A 25,356-nucleotide genomic window follows, 5' to 3' on the forward strand; every position below is an offset into this window, starting at 1 on the left:
TCGCCAGTGCCGTATCTACGCGCATCAGGATCCTAGATCAGCTGTGGACGAAATGTGAGGCCCAGCATGATCTCATTCGCGCGGCTCTGAAAGAGAAGTTTAGTGACAGCGAATACTTCAAGTCGGAGTTGCATGGAGATACTGAAAATCTTTACGTGGCACAACGCAGTATCCTGGATGGCTACGCTGAACATTTCCGGAAGCCAAACGTATCTCCATCCGTCGACGTCGCATCAAAGTCGTCGCTGCCGCGCATCAAGTTGCCGCCGTTTTCTGGCGCCTACGCTGATTGGCCGTCATTTCGTGATCTCTTCCTGTCCGTTGTGAGCAGCAATTCCATCTCAAACATCGAGCGTCTTCACCACCTCCGCTCGTGTTTGACAGGTCAGGCTGAAAAATTGATAAGATCACTACCTGTCACAAGTGACAATTACGATCGCGCTTGGGCAATCTTGAACAAGCATTACGACAACAAAAGAGAATTAATCCGCTCCAACTTTGCCACGTTTACCGCCGTGCCAAAGATGAAGGGAGATACCGCCGAGGAGCTGAGCCGCATCCACAACGCTGTCACCGCCGCCATCAATGCACAGGAGAGTATTGGACGTCCTATCAACTCGCACGGGATGGACCTGTTCAATCACCTGGTCATCGAATTGTTCGACGCACGCACTCGTCTCGAATGGGAGTCAGCCTACGTCAGACTCCACCGAACCACCACAGAACGAGGCACTTCTCGACTTTATTAGTCGACGGGTATTGACCCTCAACGCCTGCACGACCGAGGAGTGTCACAAAGGGAACTGGAGAGGCATCGCGATTCGCCAAAGCGCACGTCACCAGACATCAAGGCACAGATTCGCCTCAGTGTGCACTGTGTCGTGAAAAACATACACTGATGACCTGCAAGGAGTTCAAGGCCAAGACCGCGGTCGAACGGAAAACATTCGTGGAGACCAACCGACTGTGCTTCAACTGCCTGGGCAATCACTTCTTGTCACGGTGTCAATCGAAGAAGAATTGCCTCACTTGCAACGCACGACACCACACCATGCTGCACGGGGCATCCACGTCACCACCGTCCGCTGAGGCCACTTCACTTGCCACCACACTGGCCACCTCACGGCAGTGTGAGAGTCACAAGGCCGTCCTTCTTGCAACTGCCCGCGTCAAGGTCGCGGACCGCTACGGACCACACGAGGTTCGAGTCTTGATCGACCAGTGCTCCGAGGTGTCCATCATCTCTGAAGCGCTGGCTCAACGTCTTCGTCTTCCTCGAGCTTCGACGAATCTGTCCATCTTTGGCATCGGAGGGACTCGCTCTGGATCGGCTCGTGGCAAAGTCACCCTGGACATCACATCCGACGTGACCAACGCCGAGCTTCGCGTGGTCGCCTTTGTGTTGCCTCGCATCTCACTACAACAAGGCACCGCTCAACGCGAGAATTGCAGCTGGCCTCACATCCAGGGACTCCGGTTGGCCGACCCGCGGTACCTGGATGACGACCCTGCGGAGCTACTTCTTGGTGCAGAGGTCTACTCGTTGATCCTTGAGGAAGGCCTTCGCAAGGGCGACTCACGCATGCCGATCGCCCAGCAGACCAGCTTGGGATGGATCCTGTCCGGAGGCTACGACTCAGCAGTCACCGACGGACATCGCCGCACGTTTCAGTGCACCGCCGACAACGACCTCGCTGACCTGGTGCAACGATTCTGGGAGCAGGAACGCGAGCCAGCAGCTGGGATCGTGCTCACCGCCGACGAAGCCAGATGCGAGGACATCTATGTGCGCACAGTCACACGCACGTCCAGTGGAAGATACGTGGTGAGGCTGCCATTTGCCTCACCGCCGACATCACTCAGCGAAACTCGTCGACCTGCAGAGCGCCTCCTGGAAGCAATGGAGCGGAAGGGAGCCCGTGATGCTCGGTTCGGTGATCTCTATCGAGACTTCATGGACGAATACGAAGACCTGCAACACATGGAGAAGGTTAGTACGTCTACTACAGGTTCTGGCCCCAGGTGCTACTTACCGCATCACGGGGTCCTCAAGGAGTCGAGCACGACCACGAAGCTCAGGGTTGTGTTCAACGGCTCCCAACGCACACGGTCCGGAGAGTCGCTGAACTCGCACCTCCTCACTGGAGCTAATCTCTTGCCAGCACTCGCTGACGTCTTACTCCGTTGGCGTTGGCATCGGTACGTTTTCGTCACGGACATCGAGAAAATGTACCGACAAATTCTTGTGCATCCGGAGGATTGTCGCCTGCAAACCATCCTGTGGCGCCACAACAACTCAGACAACATCCGCGAGTACGAGTTGAAGACCGTGACCTACGGACTGGCGTGCGCACCCTTCCTCGCCATCAGGACGCTTCACCAACTTGCTGCAGACGAAGAGGCACGATATCCACGCGGAGTCAGGGCGCTGCGACAAGACTGTTACGTCGACGACGTGGTCACCGGTGCTGACAGCCTGGCGGATGCCATCAAACTCCAACAGGAACTACAGAGTCTCTGCATGGCGGGCGGATTTCCTTTGCGAAAGTGGGCTGCCAACAACCAGCAGGTGCTCACCGGAATTCCGCCGGAACATCGGCTTCAACGCGGACCGCGCTCGTGGGAAGGAGAGAGCCACGCTACCCTGGGTCTTCGATGGCATCCTCAAGGGGATTGGTTCTCCTTCACCATACGTCCGCGTTCAACCACCGACCTCACGAAGAGACGAGTCTTGGCCGAGACAGCTCGACTATTCGATCCGATGGACTGGCTAGCGCCTGTCGTCATCCGAGCCAAAATTCTGATCCAGTCTACGTGGCTTCAACGGCTGGATTGGGACTCTCCGCTGCCTGATCAGGACGCACACCGCTGGAGACAACTGTTGAATCAACTTCCGTTGCTGGATCACATCCGTGTGGATCGTTGGCTCAGCACCGGAGATGACCAGTCGCAATTGCAGCTCCATGGGTTTGCCGATGCATCGGAGCGAGGATACGCCGCCGTCGTGTACATCCGCAACGCTGCAACAGAGAAGACATCAATTAATCTGCTGATGGCAAAATCGAAGGTCGCACCAGTCAAGCAGGTGTCGTTACCTCGATTGGAACTTTGTGCCGCTGCATTACTCACCACGCTCATGCTGCATGTACGCACTACCCTCGGCTTGGCTGCTACGCCGGTGCACCTGTGGTCTGATTCTAAGGTCACCCTTCACTGGATTCGCGGACACTGCACCCGCTGGAAGACCTTTGTTGCCAACCGAGTGTCGCAGATCCAGACCCTGCTTCCAGACGCTCATTGGAGACACGTCGCCGGACGAGAAAACCCTGCAGATTGTGCATCGCGTGGTGTTACACCTGAGGACTTACGCAATCATAAACTGTGGTGGACAGGACCTACCTGGCTGTCAGGAGACGAGGCTGCCTGGCCTGGTGCAGACATCGACGTCCCAGAGGATGACCTCCCTGAGCAACGAGTCACCAGCCTGGTAGTCAAGGCGCCAGTCACTACCGAACCGGACCTTCTTCTGCGGTTCCCGACGCTGCAACGGCTGCTGCGAGTCACTGCGTGGTGTCGTCGATGGCTCAACCCGGTGAGACGTGACGCCAGACCTGGCCGTCCATTGCAGCCTGACGAGCTGGACTCCGCGCTGTTTCGATGGCTGCGAGTGGTGCAGGCGCTCCACTTTCCGACGGACGTAGCCGCGGCCTCTGCTGGACGCACTACTCCACCGCGAAGCCACCTGGTGAAGTTGAGTCCGTTCCTCGACGATCAAGGCGTACTGCGCGTCGGAGGACGTCTCAAAAACTCTCAACTTCCGCTCGACGAGAAACATCCGATGATCATCCCGGCGGCATCCTGGCTGACTCGGCTGGTGATCGATTCCTGCCATCGACGGACACTGCACGGGGGTGTGCAGCCGACACTCGGCCTGCTCCGCCTGCGCTTCTGGGTACCTCGAGGAAGAACCGCCGTCAAGCAGCAGCTACATCGATGCGTTACCTGCACTCGATGGCGTGCTGCCACGCCACAGCCTCAGATGGGTAACCTTCCTCGGGACCGAGTAACGCCAACCCGACCGTTCCTCAGCACCGGCGTGGATTACGCAGGACCCATCCTCCTTCGGACCAGCAAGGGACGTGGACACCGCGCGCACAAAGGGTACATCGCAGTCTTTGTCTGTTTCTGGTCGAAGGCCACTCACTTGGAAGTCGTCTCCGACTACACCTCCGAGGCTTTCATCGCCGCTCTGCGCCGCTTCGTCTCCCGCAGGGGCCTCTGTGCTGAGATCTACAGCGACTGCGGCACGACATTCATCGGGGCAGATCGTACGCTGCGAGGTCTCTTCGATGCAGCGACAGCCGAAGGTCATCGTATCGTCCTCGCCGCCACCGCTCAAGGAATCCGCTGGCACTTCAACCCGCCAGCGGCCCCGCACTTTGGTGGTCTTTGGGAGGCTGCAGTGAAGTCGACCAAGTTCCACCTCCGTCGGGTGATCGGCGAGACGACCCTCACGTTCGAGGAGCTGAGCACACTCCTCGCCCAGATCGAAGCTTGTCTTAATTCTCGTCCATTGCAGGCACTCTCAGATGACCCAGAGGACGTCTCGGCGTTGACTCCCGGTCACTTCCTCGTCGGGGCGCCGCTACTCGCTGTGCCGGAACCGTCATTGACAGGGCAGACGGTATCCACCTTGTCACGCTGGCGTCATTTGCAGCAGATGAGAGATCACTTCTGGCAGCGATGGTCGTCCGAATATTTGCACGGACTAGCCTCGCGCACCAAATGGCTCAAGGACGAAGCTGCACCCCACGTCGGCGATCTCTGTCTCGTGCGCTCCGAGCTCACCCCACCGAGCCGATGGCCACTGGCTCGCATATCGCGACTGCACCCCGGGGACGATGGGATTGTACGCGTGGTGTCAATCCGAACGGCCACGTCCGAGCTTGTGCGCCCACTCGTCAAGCTTGTTTTCCTCCCGGGCGTGAACGACGCATCTACACCGCACGCTGACCCTTCGTAACGTCACTCATTACACAATCATCACATCATGCATCATAGCATCTGTCGCACGTCACTCATCTCATCCACCACCGCACAAAAAAATTATTTCGTTATCACCGCTCACTGCATTACACACTCGCCGTTCACATCAACCACGCGTTTTCACCGGATCAGCTGATTATTTCACACCACGCGTTCACCACATGCTCTCATCGGCTCAGCTGATCGATTCACACCACGCGATCACCACGTGTATTTCACCGCGCCGGCGCGCCCGCCCCACCATCGATCGCTTTCGGAATGTGATCCGCGCCGGAACCACCACCAACCTTTGTCACGTTGCGACAAGGCGGGCGGGAATGTTTGAGATGTTAAGTAAAATTTTTGTAAATTCTAGAATTTTCCATCCGCGTCAATAATAAAAGTCACGGTCTTTTTTGTATGTTTGTCACGGAAAAAAGTTGTCATAAATTAAACCTGTCATCTCATAAACATTTTTTGCACACAAACAATTAACGGTATCACAACCGTTCCGCCGAATAATTATTTTCAGTGAGCATGCGCGGCTTACCACGGGCGCCTCTTTTCACCAATAATTATCGCGATCGCCCGCGCGCGCATGCTTTCTGCCAGCCGTCTTCCGTTAATTTTGACAGCGGCCAATAATGAGCTGTGCCCTCGAGTCACCTCGAGCACACTTAAAATTGCTCGCAATAATTGGCGCTTCCCGAAAAAGTGGGTTTTCTTCGGAAACCCATAAAAGAGAGCTCGCACCCGAAATCCGCGCCTTATCGCTTTCCGCAGTGACCGCATAACGCAAAACCGCATATTATTTTGATCCGCTAAAATCTCGTTGACGACCGCCGCTTATTCCGCACTTTGTTCTCGATTAGATTTTCACTGAAATATTTAAATGTTATAAGTCTTGTTCAAGTATTTTGTAATTAAATGTGTATTGAAATTAAACTTTTTTAATACAAAAGAAAGGGTGACTTATCCTATTGTGTCGCGCGATCCTCTCTCACGCAGCGCGTTCGCGAACAATCTTTAAGTTTATTTATTAATAATTATTTAATAATTAATAAAATTTATATTTATTTTATATATATATATAAATATTTTATTAATTAATAAATAATTAATAATTATTTTAAATTTATTATAAATCATTTATTTAATTAATAATTAATTATTTATTTAATAAACATTATTATAATCAATGATAAATTATTAAATTAAGGCCATGTGTAACGAGCAATACGATATTATTTTATTATTTAGAAGAAAATTCTTAATTTGAAATATGAATTACACAAACGTTTCGAGCTCTACTTGCTCCTCTTCAGTGCGCAAAAAAAAAAAAAATGACTTAACTATATAACTTATATTGACTATGTATTGCGGATTTTTTATTAGAATTTTATGTATTTATTTATTATCGTTATTTATTATCACTATTTTTTTTTTTTTTTTTTTTTTTTGCGCACTGAAGAGGAGCAAGTAGAGCTCGAAACGTTTGTGTAATTATTATTTCAAATTAAGAATTTTCTTCTAAATAATAAAATAATATCGTATTGCTCGTTACACATGGCCTTAATTTAATAATTTATCATTGTTTTTATTGTCATACGAGCTTAAGCATTGGTATGTGATGGTTTAATTAGGTATTAATTTTGCATTGCATTATTATAATATTATATAAAATATTTATTAATAATTAAATATTTATTTATATAAATATATATATATTTTTATTTTAATCAATATATAAATTAAATATTTATTAAATTTAATAATTAAAAAAATTACATATTGATTAAAAAATAAATGAGTTAAATAAATATGAAAAATTAGTTAATGAGGTAGGAATTTTAATATTTTTATTTTAATCAATATATAAATTAAGTTATGTGATATAATAAAAGGCCAACTTAACGAGCTTATATGCTATTAATTGAAAAATTTATTTATTAATTTACGTCATACTATACAAGAGTTAAGATAAACGTTTCGACTGTACGACAGTCTTTCTCAATATCCTAATAATATGTTAAAAAATTAATTTAGCCATTTCGACCTTATTATAAATACAACAATTATGAGATTATATGACGAACGCAGTACAAAATTCATGTTTGTTGGCATGAGTTAGAGCGTCAGATGCTGTTATATTATGTAACGACACTGTGAACAAATTAATATATCCGCTCAAATATTACATTTAGATTTTTAATAAATAGTATTAACTTACTTTTTTGTCAACGAACATAACACTTTTTTTATAAAAATTATTTCTTTTTACTTAACATAATCACAATGTGTACTTTTTTAAAAAACAAATCGATATCTGTATCTTACAATGTCGGCGCGCTGTATATATACCCAATTTTTAAGATGACGTAGACAATTTTTTTAGAATATCATAATAAGAACCGTCAAGACGCTCGGTATCCTTTTTTAGGTTGATACTGTTGTTTTCTTCTTTAATATATATCATTTCTGATATCAACCTTTTATAATAATTCTTTTCATAATCTAGGATTTTTGTGTCGTTCCAATTGAAATTGTGTGTAAATTTTACAATATGATCAGAAACCACCGAGTGCCTTGCTGAATCTAATCTAATATTATTTTTATGTTCATTTACTCTTGTACCTAATTGTCTTTTCGTCTGTCCTACATATGTAGCATCACAATTATTACACGAAATCTTATATATGACCCCCGAATTATTTTGGAGCTTATCTCTGTCTTTTTGCGTTTTTATGACTCTGTTTAATTTCTTTAGACATCTGTAACCTACTGTTATATTTGATTTCTTTAATTCTGATGCTACTAGTTCCGAGATTCTTTCAATATAAGGTATCGCTATGAATTTTTTATTATTGTCATTATTTATGATTTCGTTATTTATATCTTGAGTCATTTCTTTGTTTAATCTATTAACAATAAGGAACTTCAGTCTATTATTGATTTCTGAGAAAATGAGATCAAGAGGATAACTATTGCTCAATAAAATCTCTATGATTAATGTTAAATTTTTACTATGAAAACGGGGATGTGATAATAATATTGACCGGTCTACTAAATTATATATTACACTTTTTTTGTGGCATATAGAATGATTTGAATGATATGAGAGTGTTCTACCCGAAAATGTTTTTTTCTGAAACCAATCTATGTATATTATGTTATTTATAATTTTGAGTGAAATATCTAAAAAACTTATGCTACGGTTATCTTCTCTTTCTATTGTGAATTTTAATCTATCGTGACATTATAATATATATTATAAATAACATATTATACATAGATTGGTTTCAGAAAAAAACATTTTCGGGTAGAACACTCTCATATCATTCAAATCATTCTATATGCCACAAAAAAAGTGTAATATATAATTTAGTAGACCGGTCAATATTATTATCACATCCCCGTTTTCATAGTAAAAATTTAACATTAATCATAGAGATTTTATTGAGCAATAGTTATCCTCTTGATCTCATTTTCTCAGAAATCAATAATAGACTGAAGTTCCTTATTGTTAATAGATTAAACAAAGAAATGACTCAAGATATAAATAACGAAATCATAAATAATGACAATAATAAAAAATTCATAGCGATACCTTATATTGAAAGAATCTCGGAACTAGTAGCATCAGAATTAAAGAAATCAAATATAACAGTAGGCTACAGATGTCTAAAGAAATTAAACAGAGTCATAAAAACGCAAAAAGACAGAGATAAGCTCCAAAATAATTCGGGGGTCATATATAAGATTTCATGTAATAATTGTGATGCTACATATGTAGGACAGACGAAAAGACAATTAGGTACAAAAGTAAATGAACATAAAAATAATATTAGATTAGATTCAGCAAGGCACTCGGTGGTTTCTGATCATATTGTAAAATTTACACACAATTTCAATTGGAACGACACAAAAATCCTAGATTATGAAAAGAATTATTATAAAAGGTTGATATCAGAAATGATATATATTAAAGAAGAAAACAACAGTATCAACCTAAAAAAGGACACCGAGCGTCTTGACGGTTCTTATTATGATATTCTCAAAGAATTGTCTACGTCATCTTAAAAATTGGGTATAAATACAGCGCGCCGACATTGTAAGATACAGATATCGATTTGTTTTTTAAAAAGTACACATTGTGATTATGTTAAGTAAAAAGAAATAATTTTTTTAAAAAAAGTGTTATGTTCGTTGACAAAAAAGTAAGTTAATACTATTTATTAAAAATCTAAATGTAATATTTGAGCGGATATATTAATTTGTTCACAGTGTCGTTACATAATATAACAGCATCTGACGCTCTAACTCATGCCAACAAACATGAATTTTGTACTGCGTTCGTCATATAATCTCATAATTGTTGTATTTATAATAAGGTCGAAATGACTAAATTAATTTTTTAACATATTATTAGGATATTGAGAAAGACTGTCGTACAGTCGAAACGTTTATCTTAACTTTTGTATAGTATGACGTAAATTAATAAATAAATTTTTCAATTAATAGCATATAAGCTCGTTAAGTTGGCCTTTTATTATATCACATATTTTAATTGTATACGAGCCAAAATTTAATTTATAAAATATATATATAAATTAAGTATTTATTAAATTTAATAATTAAAAAAATTACATATTGATTAAAAAATAAATGAGTTAAATAAATATGAAAAATTAGTTAATGAGGTAGGAATTTTAATATTTTTATTTTAATCAATATATAAATTAAGTATTTATTAAATTTAATAATTAAAAAAATTATATATTGATTAAAAAATAAATGAGTTAAATAAATATGAAAAATTAGTTAATGAGGTAGGAATTTTAATATTTTTATTTTAATCAATATATAAATTAAGTATTTATTAAATTTAATAATTAAAAAAATTATATATTGATTAAAAAATAAATGAGTTAAATAAATATGAAAAATTAGTTAATGAGAGAAATAATTTTTTTCTATAGATTTATTATAAAATTTGAATATAAATAAATTTTTATAAAAAGAATATTTATTAAAAAATTTAAATAATTTTTAATAATTTTATTAATATTTAAAATAATTATTTTAATGGAAATTATGATAGATAATTTTATTTAAATTATTAATAAATTTAGGTGCCAGCAATTGCGGTTATACTGATGATAAAAATAAATAGTTTTAATAATTTAAAGAATATGAAAGAAAAATTTAAAGTATTTTTTTTTTTAATTTTTATATACACATATAGTGAAATGTAATAATTTTGATTAGTAAAAAAGATTATTTTGAAAATTTATTTTTAATTAACAATAAGTTTAAAAAGAAAATAGGATTAGATACCCTATTATTTAAATGAATGGATGTAAATTAATTAAATATTAAATGTGAATCATTAAAATTAAAAAATTTGGCGGTGATTTATTTAATTAGAGGAACTTGTTGATTAATTTGATAGCCCACAAGTAGATTAACTTAATATAAATATTTTATATATTGTTGTTGATAATTGAATTAAGAGATTTTAATTATAAATTTATTAAATATAATATAAATTGAAGTCAAATCAAAATGTAGAATTGTTAAGATTTAAATGAGTTATATTAAAAAATATTTTTTTGTAAATAGTATTTAATTTATTATTTAAGTAGGATTTAAATGTAAATTTATAAAAATTTATAGGTTGAATTTTATATAAATTATGTACAAATTGCCCGTCATTCTTATTAAATATAGTTTGTAAGAAAAGTCGTAACAAAGTAAATATATTGGAAAGTGTATTTAGAATAAAAAAAATTTTAGTTTATTTAAAATATTTCATTTACATTGAGAAGATTAATAATGATTTAATGAATTTTATTAAAATTTTAAAAGAAGAATTAAATTTGATAATTATGAGAAATTTAATATAATTTAAATATATTATTTTAATTAAATAAAATTATAGTAAAGATTAAATGGAGTTTATTTTTTAATTGTTAAAGTATGGAGAAAAAAAAATTAAATGAATTATATATATAATAATGTAAATGAAAATTTAAATTAAATGAATTAATTAGATAAAAGTAAATTTTATTAATTGTACCTTTTGTATCAGGGATTATTAAATTTTGTTGTTTATTGAATAATTTAAATTTCTCGAAATAAAATGAATTAAATGAAATATAAGAGTTAATGTATAAAAATTATTTTTAATATTCATTTGGAGAAGATATTTTAATCAATTTTTATGATATCTAGTTTTTTTTTATATAAATTTAATTTATATATAAATAATTTAAAATTAATTAAATTAATAAAAATTAGTTAAATTTAATTAATAAATTTATATAAAAAATTTATGGGATTAACTATAAATTATAATTAAAATATTTAATAGTATAAAAAATTTAAAATAAAAAATGTTTTTAATATTAAAAATTTTTTATAAAAATTTAATAATTTATTATTATAAAATTGTTTAAATTAGGATGTAATAATAATAATTTAAGAGTTTAATTTAATTAAATAAAAAAATATTTTAAATAAATTAATTATTTTAGGAAATAATGATAATATAAGTATAAGTATAATATAAATAATTAATTATATAAAAATTTTTAAATTTAAAATAAATAATATTTATAGTTAAAGAATTAGGCAAATGTAGTTTATTTAATAAAAATTTTAATTCACCTGTTTAACAAAAACATGGTTTTTTGATAATAATTTAAAATTAATTCTGCTCAGTGATTTTTAAATAGCCGCAGTATATTGACTGTGCAAAGGTAGCATAATCAATTGTTTTTTAAATGAAAACTGGAATGAAGGAATTGATGAAATTAGAACTGTTTCAATTTATAAATTTAAAATTTAAATTTTAAGTTAAAATTCTTAAGAGAAATTATGGGACGAGAAGACCCTATTGAATTTAATATAATTTTTGAATTTATTTAAGGTAAGATAAATTTTATTTTATAAATTATATTTTATTGGGAGGATAATTAAATAAAATGAATATAAATTTAACGTATAAGACGGGCAACAAGAGCCAAATCGCGGATGACAATGCGTTATCCTAACGAAACTAAATAATTTTCCGTTAGAATTAAATACCGGTGCACAAGGCACCAAATTTTACTTGGACACGGCCAAGATTTTAAAATATGAAATAATCTCATATTTGAGATTTAATTTCAATACCCCCTTTAACCCCCCTACGGAAAATAAATAAATGAATGCAAGAGAAAAATATAGATCCGAAAATCGCTGAATCGGGAAGCGAAAGGTCTCGGGTTCGTTTCCCGATTCAGAGATTTTGATATCAGCGAATATTTTTAATTATGATTGACAAATAAACATAATCGGAGGTTTTCCTTCTTTCCTCTTCGATGACGATAAATTAAACCAATACACAGATCAATTTAAAAATATTCTTATTACATATTCTTGTTATAATTTTATTAGTTTCATGAATAAATTATTTTATTCAAAAAAATTGCAAAATTATAAGTCCTGGGCCCTGTTCAGGGATTATCAACCTGGTGCTGTCGGCAATGCTGAATATATATATGTATATATATATATATATATATATATATATACATATATATATAATATTTTTGTATTGTGTTAGGCCTTACGCACAAAATAGAAAATATAAAGGGTAAAAATACATATTATAAATTAGTAAGAGAGAAAAGAAAGTCTTTTACTTTCTTTCTTGTTTAATAATTATTTTTATTTCTAATAATTTTTCTGTTGCGTTGAGCCCTATTAGTACCAGAGATATATACGAATTGATACGTGTCTGTTGATCACGTGTTCAACATGTCCTAGGGTGCGTTCCGTTATGCACTGCAAGTACTGACACTATGACGTCATGCAAGTGTACTGTTGACAGCGTTCCTTTTTAATTTTGTGCACTTTGAAGTTACTGCAAAATAGTAAAACGGAACGCACTACAGTACGCTTTCAGCAGACTTTTAACTAACCTTTTTCGCTAATAATCATCGAGTGAAAAATTGGTGAAATGGATAATACCATTATTGCATTAATTACATATAATTTAATCGAGAATATATATTCGAGTGAGTCATCAAGTAAAAGCGATTTGGAAATGGAATTAATAAATGAAATGAGACGACAAATTAAAATACCTAGAATAAAATGTAAAAATTACGTTGAAAATATTGTATCATTATATTCAGATATGGAATTTAAAAGTTAGTTCCACCGTACACATGGAGGTAGCCATCTTGATTACTGCGAGTGCTTTACCTCGCTGGTTGCAGTAATCGCAACAGGAAATAACGTCAAAATTAATGACGTCATATACTCATGATAGTACTTTCGCAGTGCACTGCTATCTATATCGGAACGCTATTGGTAGTACTGTCAGTACTTGCAGTGCATAACGGAACGCACCCCTAGAAATATAATATAAAATAATAAAATAAAATATAATACAAAAAAATATAATTAGAACGCGAGTAATATAAACTACAACACAAAAGGATATAATCAGAACGTTAGTATAACAACATATAATACAATCCTAAAAAAATCATAAAAATGAAAAGGTCAGGCCATGTTCAAAACAAGGTACTCAAAAATTTAAACCTTTCAAAATTTAAACGATCAAATAATAAATTATCACGAAAAGTAACTGATATGTTATTCAAGGTGCCAGTTCAAAGTGAACATACGTAAAGTGTATATTATCTAAATTTAGTAATAATATATTACCATAAAAAGTAACTGTGATATTTTATTCAAGGTGGAAGTTCACATTGAACATACATACATATAAGTAAAACTGATTACAATTTGATTCTAGAAAATAAGTGCGATATGTTATTCTTAGTGCACAAAATATAATAGTCGTTTATAGGGATTTGATTTGAAATTCATACTAGCCCGTACAATGAAAAATAATTGCTCGTAATTCCAGAGTACCAATTTGTTAATGACTCAGAAAAATAACATGGCGGCCTGCTCTCAAAAAACTTTTGATGGATAGAATAAATAATTGAAATAATTGTAAAAATTGTATAAATTAAAAATCTCCAATCTTTCTTTAGTAAAATTTCCCGTTAATGACCATCATTAACCTAGACAAGGTGGCATATGTGATTGGGATTTAACATTATCAGTTGAACAGACATAGAAAAGTTTTGTTGTATGCATCGGTTCAGTGTTTGAAATAACCATGTACTATCCATATACTGTAAAGCACAAATTCTTTATTTCTATCATAAATAATATCTATTTATTAAAATTTTAGCAGACGTCTTTTAAATAGAAAATAGTGTCTTGCGATCATGAAGAATAGGTTTTGAATAGCAAGGTTTCATTTGACTTACAATTTTCTTCAGAAACACAGAAGAAAAAGGTATTTGTATATAGTTTTGTATATTCACTTCGTTGTGTGTAGAGCTTTTAAAAATACAACGTTGAATCCTTATTCTAATCTAATCTTCTTCTAATGTAATACTTTTCGTACTTCAAATGTTGTAGTAATTATTCTGTAAGAGCTTCGACATTATTTCTAAATGGACATCGAAAAACATCATAGTTTTTTGAGAGCAGGCCGCCATGTTATTTTTCTGAGTCATTAACAAATTGGTACTCTGGAATTACGAGCAATTATTTTTCATTGTACGGGCTAGTATGAATTTCAAATCAAATCTCTATAAACGACTATTATATTTTGTGCACTAAGAATAACATATCGTACTTATTTTCTAGAATCAAATTGTAATCAGTTTTACTTATATGTATGTATGTTCAATGTGAACTTGCACCTTGAATAAAATATCAGTTACTTTTCATGGTAATATATTTATTGAGATGAAATATTTTTATTGTGTCTTGTTTACGCCCGAATGAGGTGTTTGTCATGAGGGCAAATTGGCATATTATTCGCGAGGAGCGCTGTTGCCGCCGGTAAGCGCTCGATGCTTCGTCTTGTACTGCAGAGGCAGTCTCTATTGTGCTCTCGATATCCGTGTATCGAGCATTTTGTCAAGTCACATTACACGAGTTATATACTGTGCTCAATAAACGTGCTTCTTTCTTTTTCTTTTTCACTTATTACGCTTTGTCTTATTCACTTTCCCGTCAGAGTTTCCACTCATGTTGTATTAATATTGCCAACATGGTAGCAGAACGTGGTTCTCTGTAAAAGTGAATAATTGCGTGTAACCGTAGTGAAACGAGCAGTGCCATTTCACGAGTTTCTTTGCTTTCTCGAGTTTCATTGTCGCGTCGCCATCAGTGAATCGGACAACCGGAAACATGGAATCGATGTTCCACGGTATCGAGAAATTGAGCGGGGCCGAGAACTGATGTACGTGGAAATTCGCAGTCTGCAATTTACTGCGAGGTACGGACAATGCATACGAGGTATGCATCGGTCAAGTGACTAAACCGGAGACATTGAGACAAAATGCTAATACGATAGACCAAGCGACATATAGTGACGCACTCAAGACGTGGGACAAGGCTGACCGCGCGGCAAGCCAAATCCTCATCAAAACACTCGAGCCGAAGGTCATAGCATTACTGGTGTCATGCGATACTGCGCGAGACATGTGGATGAAGCTCCACGCGACGTTCGAACAGAAGACGAAACAATCAGCACACACAGTGCAGTCGGAATTCTTCAATTTCCGCATGTGTGCTGGCGACAACATGGTGGAGCACATCACAAAGTTTGAAAATGTCGTTTATCGCATGAGACAATTAAGTGTTGCTCCGGATGAGGCATCGCAAGTAGTGAAACTGGTGGATACTCTCCCAGACAGTTTCGATGGTCTTCGCCAAACATGGTGGGCAAGACAGGAAGAACAGCAGACATATTCAAATTTGGTTGAGCTCTTGACTTCCGATGAGCGCAGTCGTAACGACCGGAAACAACGTAACGACGAGTTGGTGGCGCTCGTTGCGGCCACTACCGCTAAAGCTAAAGAGGAAAACTCAACGAAGGGCGCTACTGGGCAGCAACGGAAGTCTGCGAAGAAAAGTGGGCGTGGCCCGCGGTGCTACAAATGTAATGGTTTCGGCCACATTAGTAAAAATTGCTCCACACAGGCAAAGAAGAGCAATACGAGCGAAAAATCGAAAAGTGCTGTCACCGAAGCGTTAAATGCAGAAGTGCTTTGTGCGAGAAGTGAATGTGATTCGTGGGTGCTCGACTCCGGAGCATCGTATCACATGTCGCGACATCGCGAGTGGTTCACAAACTATAAACTGTTCGATACTGCAATCAAAGTGTATCTCGGAGATACTAAGGCTACTATGGACGCTGTTGGAGCAGGACGCATCGATTGTGAGGTGTCGATCGACGGGAAGTGGCTGCCGCGTCATCTTGAATACGTGCTACACGTGCCGTCGTCGCGGAGAAATTTATTTTCTCAATCTTCTGTACTCGACAAAGGAATGCAACTGAAATCTTCCGATCGAGAGTGCGAGTTTACAAAAAAGGGCAAGGCCATGGTGCGCGGTGTACGGAGCGGGCGCTTATTTAAAATGTTGTTGCGGGCCGTCCCGCAGAGTGAGGTGTGCGAGTCAAATGTCGCGGAGCCGCAGTCGCTGCAAATGTGGCATGAACGACTCGGGCACCAAAATAAGCAACACGTAAAACAGTTTTTAAAGGAACGCGGTGTTAGAGTACTTGATGATGACATTTTCTGTGCTGCATGTGTGCAAGGGAAGCAAAAACGGAGCAGTTTTAAGTCGCGACAGCAAAGAGCAACAACACGAGGTGACGTTATTCACGCCGATCTGTGTGGTCCCATGGAGGTGGATTCCTTGGGTGGGGCGAGATATTTTCTGTGCTTCACGTGTGACTTTACGAGACATCGCATCGTTGATTTTCTCAAGGAGAAATCAGAGGCAGCTGCGAAAATCGACGAAATGGTAAGATTAGTGTCTAATCTATGTGGTCGATCCGTGAAAGCGCTGCAATGCGACGGCGGACTAGAATTTAATAATTCTAAAGTAAAGTCGATTTTGAAGGCGCATGGCGTACAGTTAGTCATTACGAATCCATACACGCCAGAACAGAATGGATGCGCCGAGAGGACCAATCGGACTGTGGTGAAGTTGGCACGGACAATGATGTTGGCCCGAAACATGCCAAAGTTCCTGTGGGCAGAAGCAGTGAATACTGCTGTGCATGTTCTAAATCGTACGGGACCCAGTCAAGTCGTCGGCAAATCACCGTACGAGGCATTTACCGGGAAGAATGCTCGGCTCGAAAAACTTCACGCGTTTGGTGCCACGTGCTTCGTGCATGTTCCCAAGGAGAGACGAAAGAAGTGGGATTCCAAGGGACAGCGGGGCACGTTTGTCGGGTACAGCGACGACATCGACGGCTATCGCATCTACATACCGGGGGGCAAGAAAATCGTTCGCAGCAAGAGCGTTGTCTTCGAACCGGAGAAAGCAGGCACAGCGTTTGCCCTGTTTCCAGTGGAGGAGACAGTGGAGGATGTCGCTACTCAACGTGATCCGGAACGCAACGATGACTGGTTCGATGCCAACGATGCAACTGAGCAAGATGGTGACAAGACACTGAGTGAAGAATCTCTCCTTGAGTCACCAGGCATAAGTCCACCGAATCTGCGCGATAGAGCAACGATCAAAGCGCCTGATCGTTTTGTTCATGCTATGCTGACTGAGATTCAAGAGTCGATTAATTATCAAGGGGCTATCAGGTCAGCAGAGGCGCAGAAGTGGAAAGAGGCGATGAAAGAAGAGATGGAATCGTTGGAGGAGAACTCGACGTGGTCCTTGGTCAAGCTGCCAAAGGGTCGAAGGACAATCTCCAATCGATGGGTGTTTCGAGTAAAGCGCGGTCCTGATGGCGAAGTATTGCGTCATAAAGCGCGACTGGTGTGTCGTGGCTTCAGCCAGAGAGAAAGAGTCGACTTTAACGAGACATTCAGCCCTGTCGCTCGTTTCGACACAATTCGAGCAGTGTTGAGCGTCGCGGCTGGTGAAGGTCTCAAGTTGGCGCAGTTTGATATAAAAACTGCATTTTTAAATGGACTCCTGGAAGAGGAGATATACATGGATCAGCCAGAGGGATTCTAAGATGGCACAGATCGCGTCTGTAAGCTAGAGAAGAGTCTCTACGGACTCAAGCAGTCGCCGCGCTGCTGGAACAAGAAGTTCAAGGAGGTGCTACTACGCTTTGGACTCGGTAAAAGCCAGGCTGATCCCTGCCTGTATTATCGACGAGAGGAACGTCGAAAGCTGCTGGTTGTCTTATATGTTGATGATAGCCTAGTAGCAGCTTCTAACCAAGAAGACATCGACGCACTGCTGAAGTGCCTCAAGGAAAACTTCAAGGTTACCCACGAGCCGCTTGGGTATTTCTTGAGCGTAAACATTACGCGCAGAAGTGATGGCTCCATTTTCATCAATCAAAAGCTGTATGCCGAAGAAGTGCTGCAACGATTCCGCATGGCAGAGGCAAAACCAGTGTCAACGCCAATCGTGCAGTACCTGCAGGCAAATGAGGTTGAGAATCCGACATCAACTTCTGCACCGTATAGAGAGGCAATCGGCTGCCTCATGTATCTGGCTGTCGCCACGAGGCCTGACCTCGCATTCAGCGTAAGCTACATGTCGCAGTTTCTCGAGCAACCATCGGAGTTGCAGTGGACACTGGTGAAGAGGATCTTCAGGTACCTGAAGGGATCGACGGACAAGGGCATCGTCTACAGGGCAAATGAAGCAGGGTTGCTTCATGTTTACAGTGACGCCGACTACGCCAGCGATCCAGTGACAAGAAGATCTGTGAGCGGAATGGTCAGCCTGTACAGTGGTGGTGCCGTATCATGGGCCAGTCAAAGGCAAAAGTGCGTGAGTCTGTCTACAACAGAGGCAGAGTATATCGCGGCGAGTGAGGCAGCTAAAGAAGTAGTCTGGCTGTTTCGCCTGTACGACGAAATTGTCGTACTGCAATCAGTGCCCAAGTTGTTCGTCGATAACGCAAGTGCGATAAAGCTGGTTAAAAACCCCGAGTTTCACAAGCGCACAAAGCACGTTGACGTGCGATACCACTTTGTGCGTGAAAAATTGAGCGAAAACCAGCTAGCGGTTGAGTTTGTTAGCAGTGAATACCAAGCAGCCGATGTGTTTACAAAGCCAATGTCTCGCATTAAATTCGACAGACTGTGTGCATTGATTGGTATGATAAATGAGTAATTATTCCGAAATTGGGTGCACGTATGATTGTTGTTAGTATGTACCACAGTTAGGCACCGATCTGAAGGTGACAAATGTATGGGCTATGCAAGCGGTTCGTATGTACGTGTGAGACGTTTGTCAAGCCTCTTAAATTAAATGTAAAATTTCAGGGGAAGTATTGAGATGAAATATTTTCATTGTGTCTTGTTTACGCCCGAATGAGGTGTTTGTCATGAGGGCAAATTGGCATATTATTCGCGAGGAGCGCTGTTGCCGCCGGTAAGCGCTCGATGCTTCGTCTTGTACCGCAGAGGCAGTCTCTATTGTGCTCTCGATATCCGTGTATCGAGCATTTTGTCAAGTCACATTACACGAGTTATATACTGTGCTCAATAAACGTGTTTCTTTCTTTTTCTTTTTCACTTATTACGCTTTGTCTTATTCACTTTCCCGTCAGAGTTTCCACTCATGTTGTATTAATATTGCCAACAATATTATTACTAAATTTAGATAATATACACTTTACGTATGTTCACTTTAAACTGGCACCTTGAATAACATATCAGTTACTTTTCGTGATAATTTATTATTAGATCATTTAAATTATTAAAGGTTTAAATTTTTGAGTACCTTCTTTTGAACATGGCCTGACCTTTTCATTTTTATGATTTTTTTAGGATATAAATTATCCACAAAAATTCCGTTGACGAAGCAGATGAACAGCAAATCGGAAAGAGCTTTCTTCTCAGCAACACATACGAGTACATACACACACAGGACACGGAAATACTTGTTGCGCGGCAAAATTTAAAAGTGATGCTTATTACAAAATATGTTATATAACATTTAAATAATGCTAACGCAACGCTCGTTATATAACATGTTATATTTTCATTTTATTGTTGTTATACTGTTATAACTAGAAAATACCAAAAAAATATAACAGTTTAAAAATACAGTTAAATTGTAGTTACAAAAGAAAATTATGTAACATCAACATTAATAATTTATAACTTCTGTTATATTACGTGTTACTTGTAGATTATATAATAATTATAATCTGTGTTTGCTGGGATATATGTATATGACAGTAAGTTAACAATCAGTTAACAATCGGTTCGGTAGTTGTCTAAAGTTGTATCGACAAGTCGTATCATATTGCATTGCATGCAGCAAATAAGTCACTTTTATTAAATATTGCAACGTCGCGTAACATTTGGTCACATATGTATACGGCGTGCGAAATCTATCTAGGTATACATGAGTGTATTAATGATCGATATCCTTTTACAACGAGATTGCCTTAACGATCGAAGCTAATGATAAATCAACAGATCTATTATAGAATACATGTATATAAATATATCACTCTTGAGTCTCAAGTGCTAGATGCACTTTAAGCTAATGAATCAATGTATGTTTTATATTTATGCCCGCATATCCTTCTGTCTACAATAATTCTGAACTTTTAATAAATCTCCATCAATTTGACTTGTAAAGAATTATACCACATAAAGAGTTTATTTAAAAATGGCTCAGTAAAGTGAGAATATATTATTTTGTATTATTATTATAATTATTTTGGAAAAAAGCATTTAATAGTAAAATAAAATTATCACATTTATATATTCGTTAGAATTAATTGTATAATATACAAATAATGTGTGTGCGTATGTGTGTTGTAATTAATGTTTTACACACATTTTACATGAAAAATGTATAAACGCAAGTGACTTAAGTTTATTAAGACTCGTTTATCGATTGAAATACACGTGTAATTATATTTTTGCGGTGTGTATTATGAGGCACTCAAAAAATCATGACCATCGAGAATTTCAACGCATGGTATTTTTATCAGACTTCATTGAAAAGGCGTCAGTGGTAATATACTTCCTACTGAGCTGCAAGATTGGTCCATTGCTAAAAATAAAGGTGTACGATTCGGTAGGCTACAAGAGTTCGTTCGTTATTCTATAAAACGTAAATATTTATGGAACATCGAATATATATACATTTAACTTCGCGCTGGAAATCTCGACGTTTCCGAAAACAAAAATTCGAATGCACGAATAATTATTTTAGAATATCATCGGAATGTTGCATCTCGCTTTTTATCTCTTTTTTTTATTGCGCGTGTCTTATATAACACTACTTAAAAATATATTTAAAAATAACTGTGAGACGACCCAACTGGCTGAAATTGATTTTTATTATTAGTTTGATGTCATATACAAGAAAAGACTTTTCTTGTATATGACATCAAACTAATAATAAAAATCAATTTAAGCCAGTTGGGTCGTCTCACAGTTATTTTTAATTTTATTCATCACTGGCGGTACAAGATACCTGCTATTAATTAAAAATATATATATTCAAAAATTGAACATTGCGATTGCAATTGTAAATATAAGAATAAAAAATGTATTATAGAAAAGAAAATATATAAATTTATTAATAATAAGGTTTTTAAAAATTTATCTGAAGAAGAAAAATGTTTGAAAATTTCTCAAAATCTCGATCAACAACTTTAAAGACGTCAACGTTATGGATAATTATAATTATAATTTTTAATATATTTAATATATTTATATATATTTATATATATTTATATATATTTTGTAATATATTTAATAATATTTAATATATATTTTAATATATTTTGAATTATAATTATAATTTTTAATTTTATATTATAATTTTTTTCACTCTCTTTTTTACCATCTTTTGTTACTTTTGTACCATCTTCTGCAAGTCTATTTTCGTCTATGACTTTGTTCTCATCTACGACTACATCATCTAAATCTATTTGGTCTTTTAATGTTTCTGTTTCTTCTACGATATTTAACATATTTTTTTTCTTTTCTTTGGATTTATTTATATTTTTCTTCCGAGATTTATTTACTGAATCGCACTGTTCTCCTTCTATGTCTTTTACTACTTCACTTTCATTATCTTTGCAACTATTTTTTAAATCATTTTTACAACTTTTACTGTGAATCGTATCCTTGGTCATGTTGATAATCGATGAAACCGATGATTTAGTTGTTTCGTTATCGTGCGCCGTTTCTTCATGAACATGATCTTCGTCGTTATTAGACTTTCCTTTTTCTTCAGTGGTTACTTTTGTACCATCTTCTGCAGATACATTTTTATTTTCTTCTTCATCAAAATTGTTAAACAATGAATGACTACATTTGGATGTAGAGGAAGATGTTTCCTTCGCTACAATATCATTCTGTATATCCGTGTCTTTACTATTCAATGTGTCAATGTCTCTGTCCGTTGATGCCTTTCTATTTTTGTTTTTTGTATTTTTTTCTTCTGTATTTTTTGTTTCTCCTGTATTCTGTTCTATTTCAACAGAAGTTACTGTTCCATTTGACACAGACGATTCTACACACTGTTCAGATTCCTCCATCATCTTTTCATCGCTTTGATATTTCGCAGATTCGTCTACACACAATTCATTTTCTGTGTCTAGTTTGTCAGTCACATTACAACTTTCACTATTTGTTTCTTTCTTTTCTACATCTTCCTTTCTCGTTACACTTGACATTTCTTCGTCCGTATCTTCGATATTAATCTCATCTCTACATTTTTCAATTACGGTTTTTTTCGCTTCTTCGGATATTTTATCTTCTTCCGAATCGAGTTTCAATTCTTGTTTCAACTTAATATTTGAAATAGTTAATCTTTCCAATTTTAACAAAGTTTGAAGGAGATGCGTTGGTCTGTGTTCTGCGCTTTCCAGCTTGGTGTCAAATTTCTTACCGCACATGTCACAAGTGTGGCATTTTTTCTTATCTTCCGGCGATGATACAGATTTCGGACTTTTAAGTCTTTCCGCCAATGATACCGTTTCGATACTAGAGATAGAAGATGATCTTGTTCTTTTGCGAACGTTCTTTTCCTTGCTCGCGCGCGCAGTTGAAGCTTTTCTCGTCATTCTTTTCGAATTTGTATCTTTCGGGGATGATTCATTGGTAGATTCTGAATGTACATTTGTAGATATTCCTTCAACAATAGTTTTCAATTTCTTTCTATCTGGCTTACTTGAGGAAGGTGACAGACTCTCTGTCTGACTTTTTGATTTTTCTTTTAAACTCGATGGAGAAGTATCAAAGTCAGAACTAATAGCGGCTGCTCTTTTACGTCGTTGTCGCGTCGAACAAGTGGTAGACTCCAGTGGTTGCTCCATGTCAGACGATGTCTTTGCTTCAGTTGCATTTGCAGGTTTTTTGCTTAATTTTGTTACTTTCGTTGGTGTGCTCTCGACATCCTCGTTCTTCTCAGCGTTGATTTGTCGTTTCTTTCCTTGTTTTCTGTTATCGTTAACAGCATCCTCACTCTTAGGCATGATATTTAAAAAACTTCCAGATAATCTATCTTCTGAATTGTCATTAGATTTATTATCTTGATTTTTTTCTATCTTAAATTCTTTTTCACTCTTTTTGTCAAGCACATCTATCAAAAAGACTGCACATAATTTTGTTTCGGTCAAATTGGGTTCTACCTCTCGTGATCGCAGTTTTAATTTGTCTTTACTTGGATCCATTGTTATCCAACAATTTCTGCATACTGTTAGACGCGAACGATTAAATCTATACATATCAGTACCATTCGGAACAATATTATGACACTTGTCACACTTCCGGACTTTTAATTTCACATTGTTTCGTGATTTAGTTTGTGCATTGCTTCGCTCCGTGCGATTTTTAGCACGCGTTTTATTACATTTCATATTCTCACTATTTTTGCTATCGGAATTTATTAGATCATAGAATATAATATCCGGAAATATTGTAACAGTTGTTTTCCGATTTACAACATCTGTATATATCTGCAATTTAAAAAATGTAATTTTGTAATACTTTGTTTAAAAAAGATGTTTGATCGAAGTAAAAATAATATCAAGAAGCATACGTATATTATTCGTAATAAGTCCTTATTACCTTTGGAAAATTTGAATAATCTATTTTGTTATTAATCAAGGCCTTCAGATTGATAATTACTTCCTGGTATACTTTTCTCAAATCATATAAAACATCCAAATTATATCGACATGTCAGACATATCAGTTTAGAATTGTCATTCTTCTTAAGCTGCATGTAAAAAAACAATATATAAAGTTAATTTCTTAATTAGTTAATTTAATCTTAATATAGAATAATAGTACATATTATTTGTCATACAAAAGATAAAAAAATAAGGATTTAAACTTACGTCCTCATTAAAGATCTTGCGGATTTTCTGTAAAGGATTAAAGATTGCACGATTGTCCTTGGTAATATCAAATATGCGGTTATTTTCTATATGTTCAAAGCACAAACAGCAACACGGCATTGATGTTTCAGCTTCCGGTTTTGAGGCATCATGTGATTTCTTATACTTTTGCACAAATTTGGCGCACTGACCTAATTCGTACGCACATTTATAGCATATCTTGTTCGACAATTTGATGTTTTCATTTACCTATGATAAAAGAACTGATTAGAATCGTTTCAACTCTTTCTTTCTCTCTCTCTCTTTCTTAATTTTTTAATCATTATTTTTAATAAATTTAAAGTGTAAGACAGACAATAAGAGCCAATTGCGGAAGACGGTGCGTTATCCCAACAAAACTAAATTTTTTCGTTAGAATTAAATATCTGTGCACAAGGCACCAAATTTTATTTGGTCATTGCCAAGATTTTAAAATATGAAATAATCTCATATTTGAGATTTAATTTTATTAAAGATAGTATTAAAAGTGTTTAAGTTCAGCGCGTTTTTTTTTGTTTCTCCCTAATGTATAGATACGTAACTCCCTATGAGATTTCCTCAGTAGGCGAGTCGAGTGCAATTCAGTTCCTTACTGCACACACGTCGTACGACACAGTCCGAGTTACGAAGCGGATCAGAGAGATTGTTAGAAAGACAAAATAAAGTTCTATACGTGCTTCATATATCGACTTGAGATTTTTTCTCAGCCCATTCACACAATCCAGCTCCAACAGGTTATGGGCCCAGTCGCGGTTTAACTGCGCGGAAAATTGTGTGAACGCGGCGAGAACTTTGTCGGGAAATCGCACGTGGCGAGAAGCAAAAAAGGTCGGCCATTGTTCGAGTGCCGGTGTCAACGTGCAACAAGTGCGCGAGTTAGTAAAACTTGCGATG

At 37.4% G+C, this 25,356-nt stretch overlaps 4 protein-coding genes across 4 annotated transcripts; 2 read left to right on the plus strand and 2 right to left on the minus strand.

Moving 5' to 3' along the window:
- The first annotated feature begins 898 nt into the window (after nucleotides 1-898).
- Nucleotides 899-3,360, plus strand: LOC114944063 (uncharacterized). Its single transcript, XM_085484689.1, has 2 exons — nucleotides 899-3,186; nucleotides 3,291-3,360. The coding sequence occupies exons 1-2, from the start codon at nucleotides 899-901 to the stop codon at nucleotides 3,358-3,360; spliced, it is 2,358 nt and encodes a 785-aa protein (XP_085340815.1).
- Nucleotides 3,265-4,182, minus strand: LOC114942391 (uncharacterized). The gene is made up of 2 exons (XM_085484688.1): nucleotides 3,400-4,182; nucleotides 3,265-3,326 (listed from the first exon to the last, which is right to left on the minus strand). The coding sequence occupies exon 1, from the start codon at nucleotides 3,890-3,892 to the stop codon at nucleotides 3,407-3,409; it is 486 nt and encodes a 161-aa protein (XP_085340814.1). The 5' UTR covers nucleotides 3,893-4,182; the 3' UTR covers nucleotides 3,265-3,326; nucleotides 3,400-3,406.
- On the plus strand, nucleotides 4,040-5,023 carry LOC146722494 (uncharacterized). Its single transcript, XM_085484690.1, has one exon. It carries the CDS (start codon nucleotides 4,040-4,042, stop codon nucleotides 5,021-5,023), a length of 984 nt encoding a protein of 327 aa, XP_085340816.1.
- A 16,878-nt stretch (nucleotides 5,024-21,901) lies between these two features.
- Nucleotides 21,902-24,616, minus strand: LOC114943254 (uncharacterized; the record flags this gene model as incomplete). The annotated part of the gene is made up of 3 exons (XM_029318846.2): nucleotides 24,424-24,616; nucleotides 24,153-24,302; nucleotides 21,902-24,040 (listed from the first exon to the last, which is right to left on the minus strand). Coding segments are annotated over exons 1-3 (2,409 nt in total), but the record flags the coding sequence as incomplete, so codon positions are not given.
- Between the last annotated feature and the right edge of the window lie 740 nt (nucleotides 24,617-25,356).

The sequence above is a fragment of the Nylanderia fulva genome, unplaced genomic scaffold, assembly GCF_048542155.1.
Source record: "Nylanderia fulva isolate GAGA-0341 unplaced genomic scaffold, ASM4854215v1 Scaffold308, whole genome shotgun sequence".
Classification (NCBI taxonomy): Eukaryota; Metazoa; Arthropoda; class Insecta; order Hymenoptera; family Formicidae; genus Nylanderia; species Nylanderia fulva.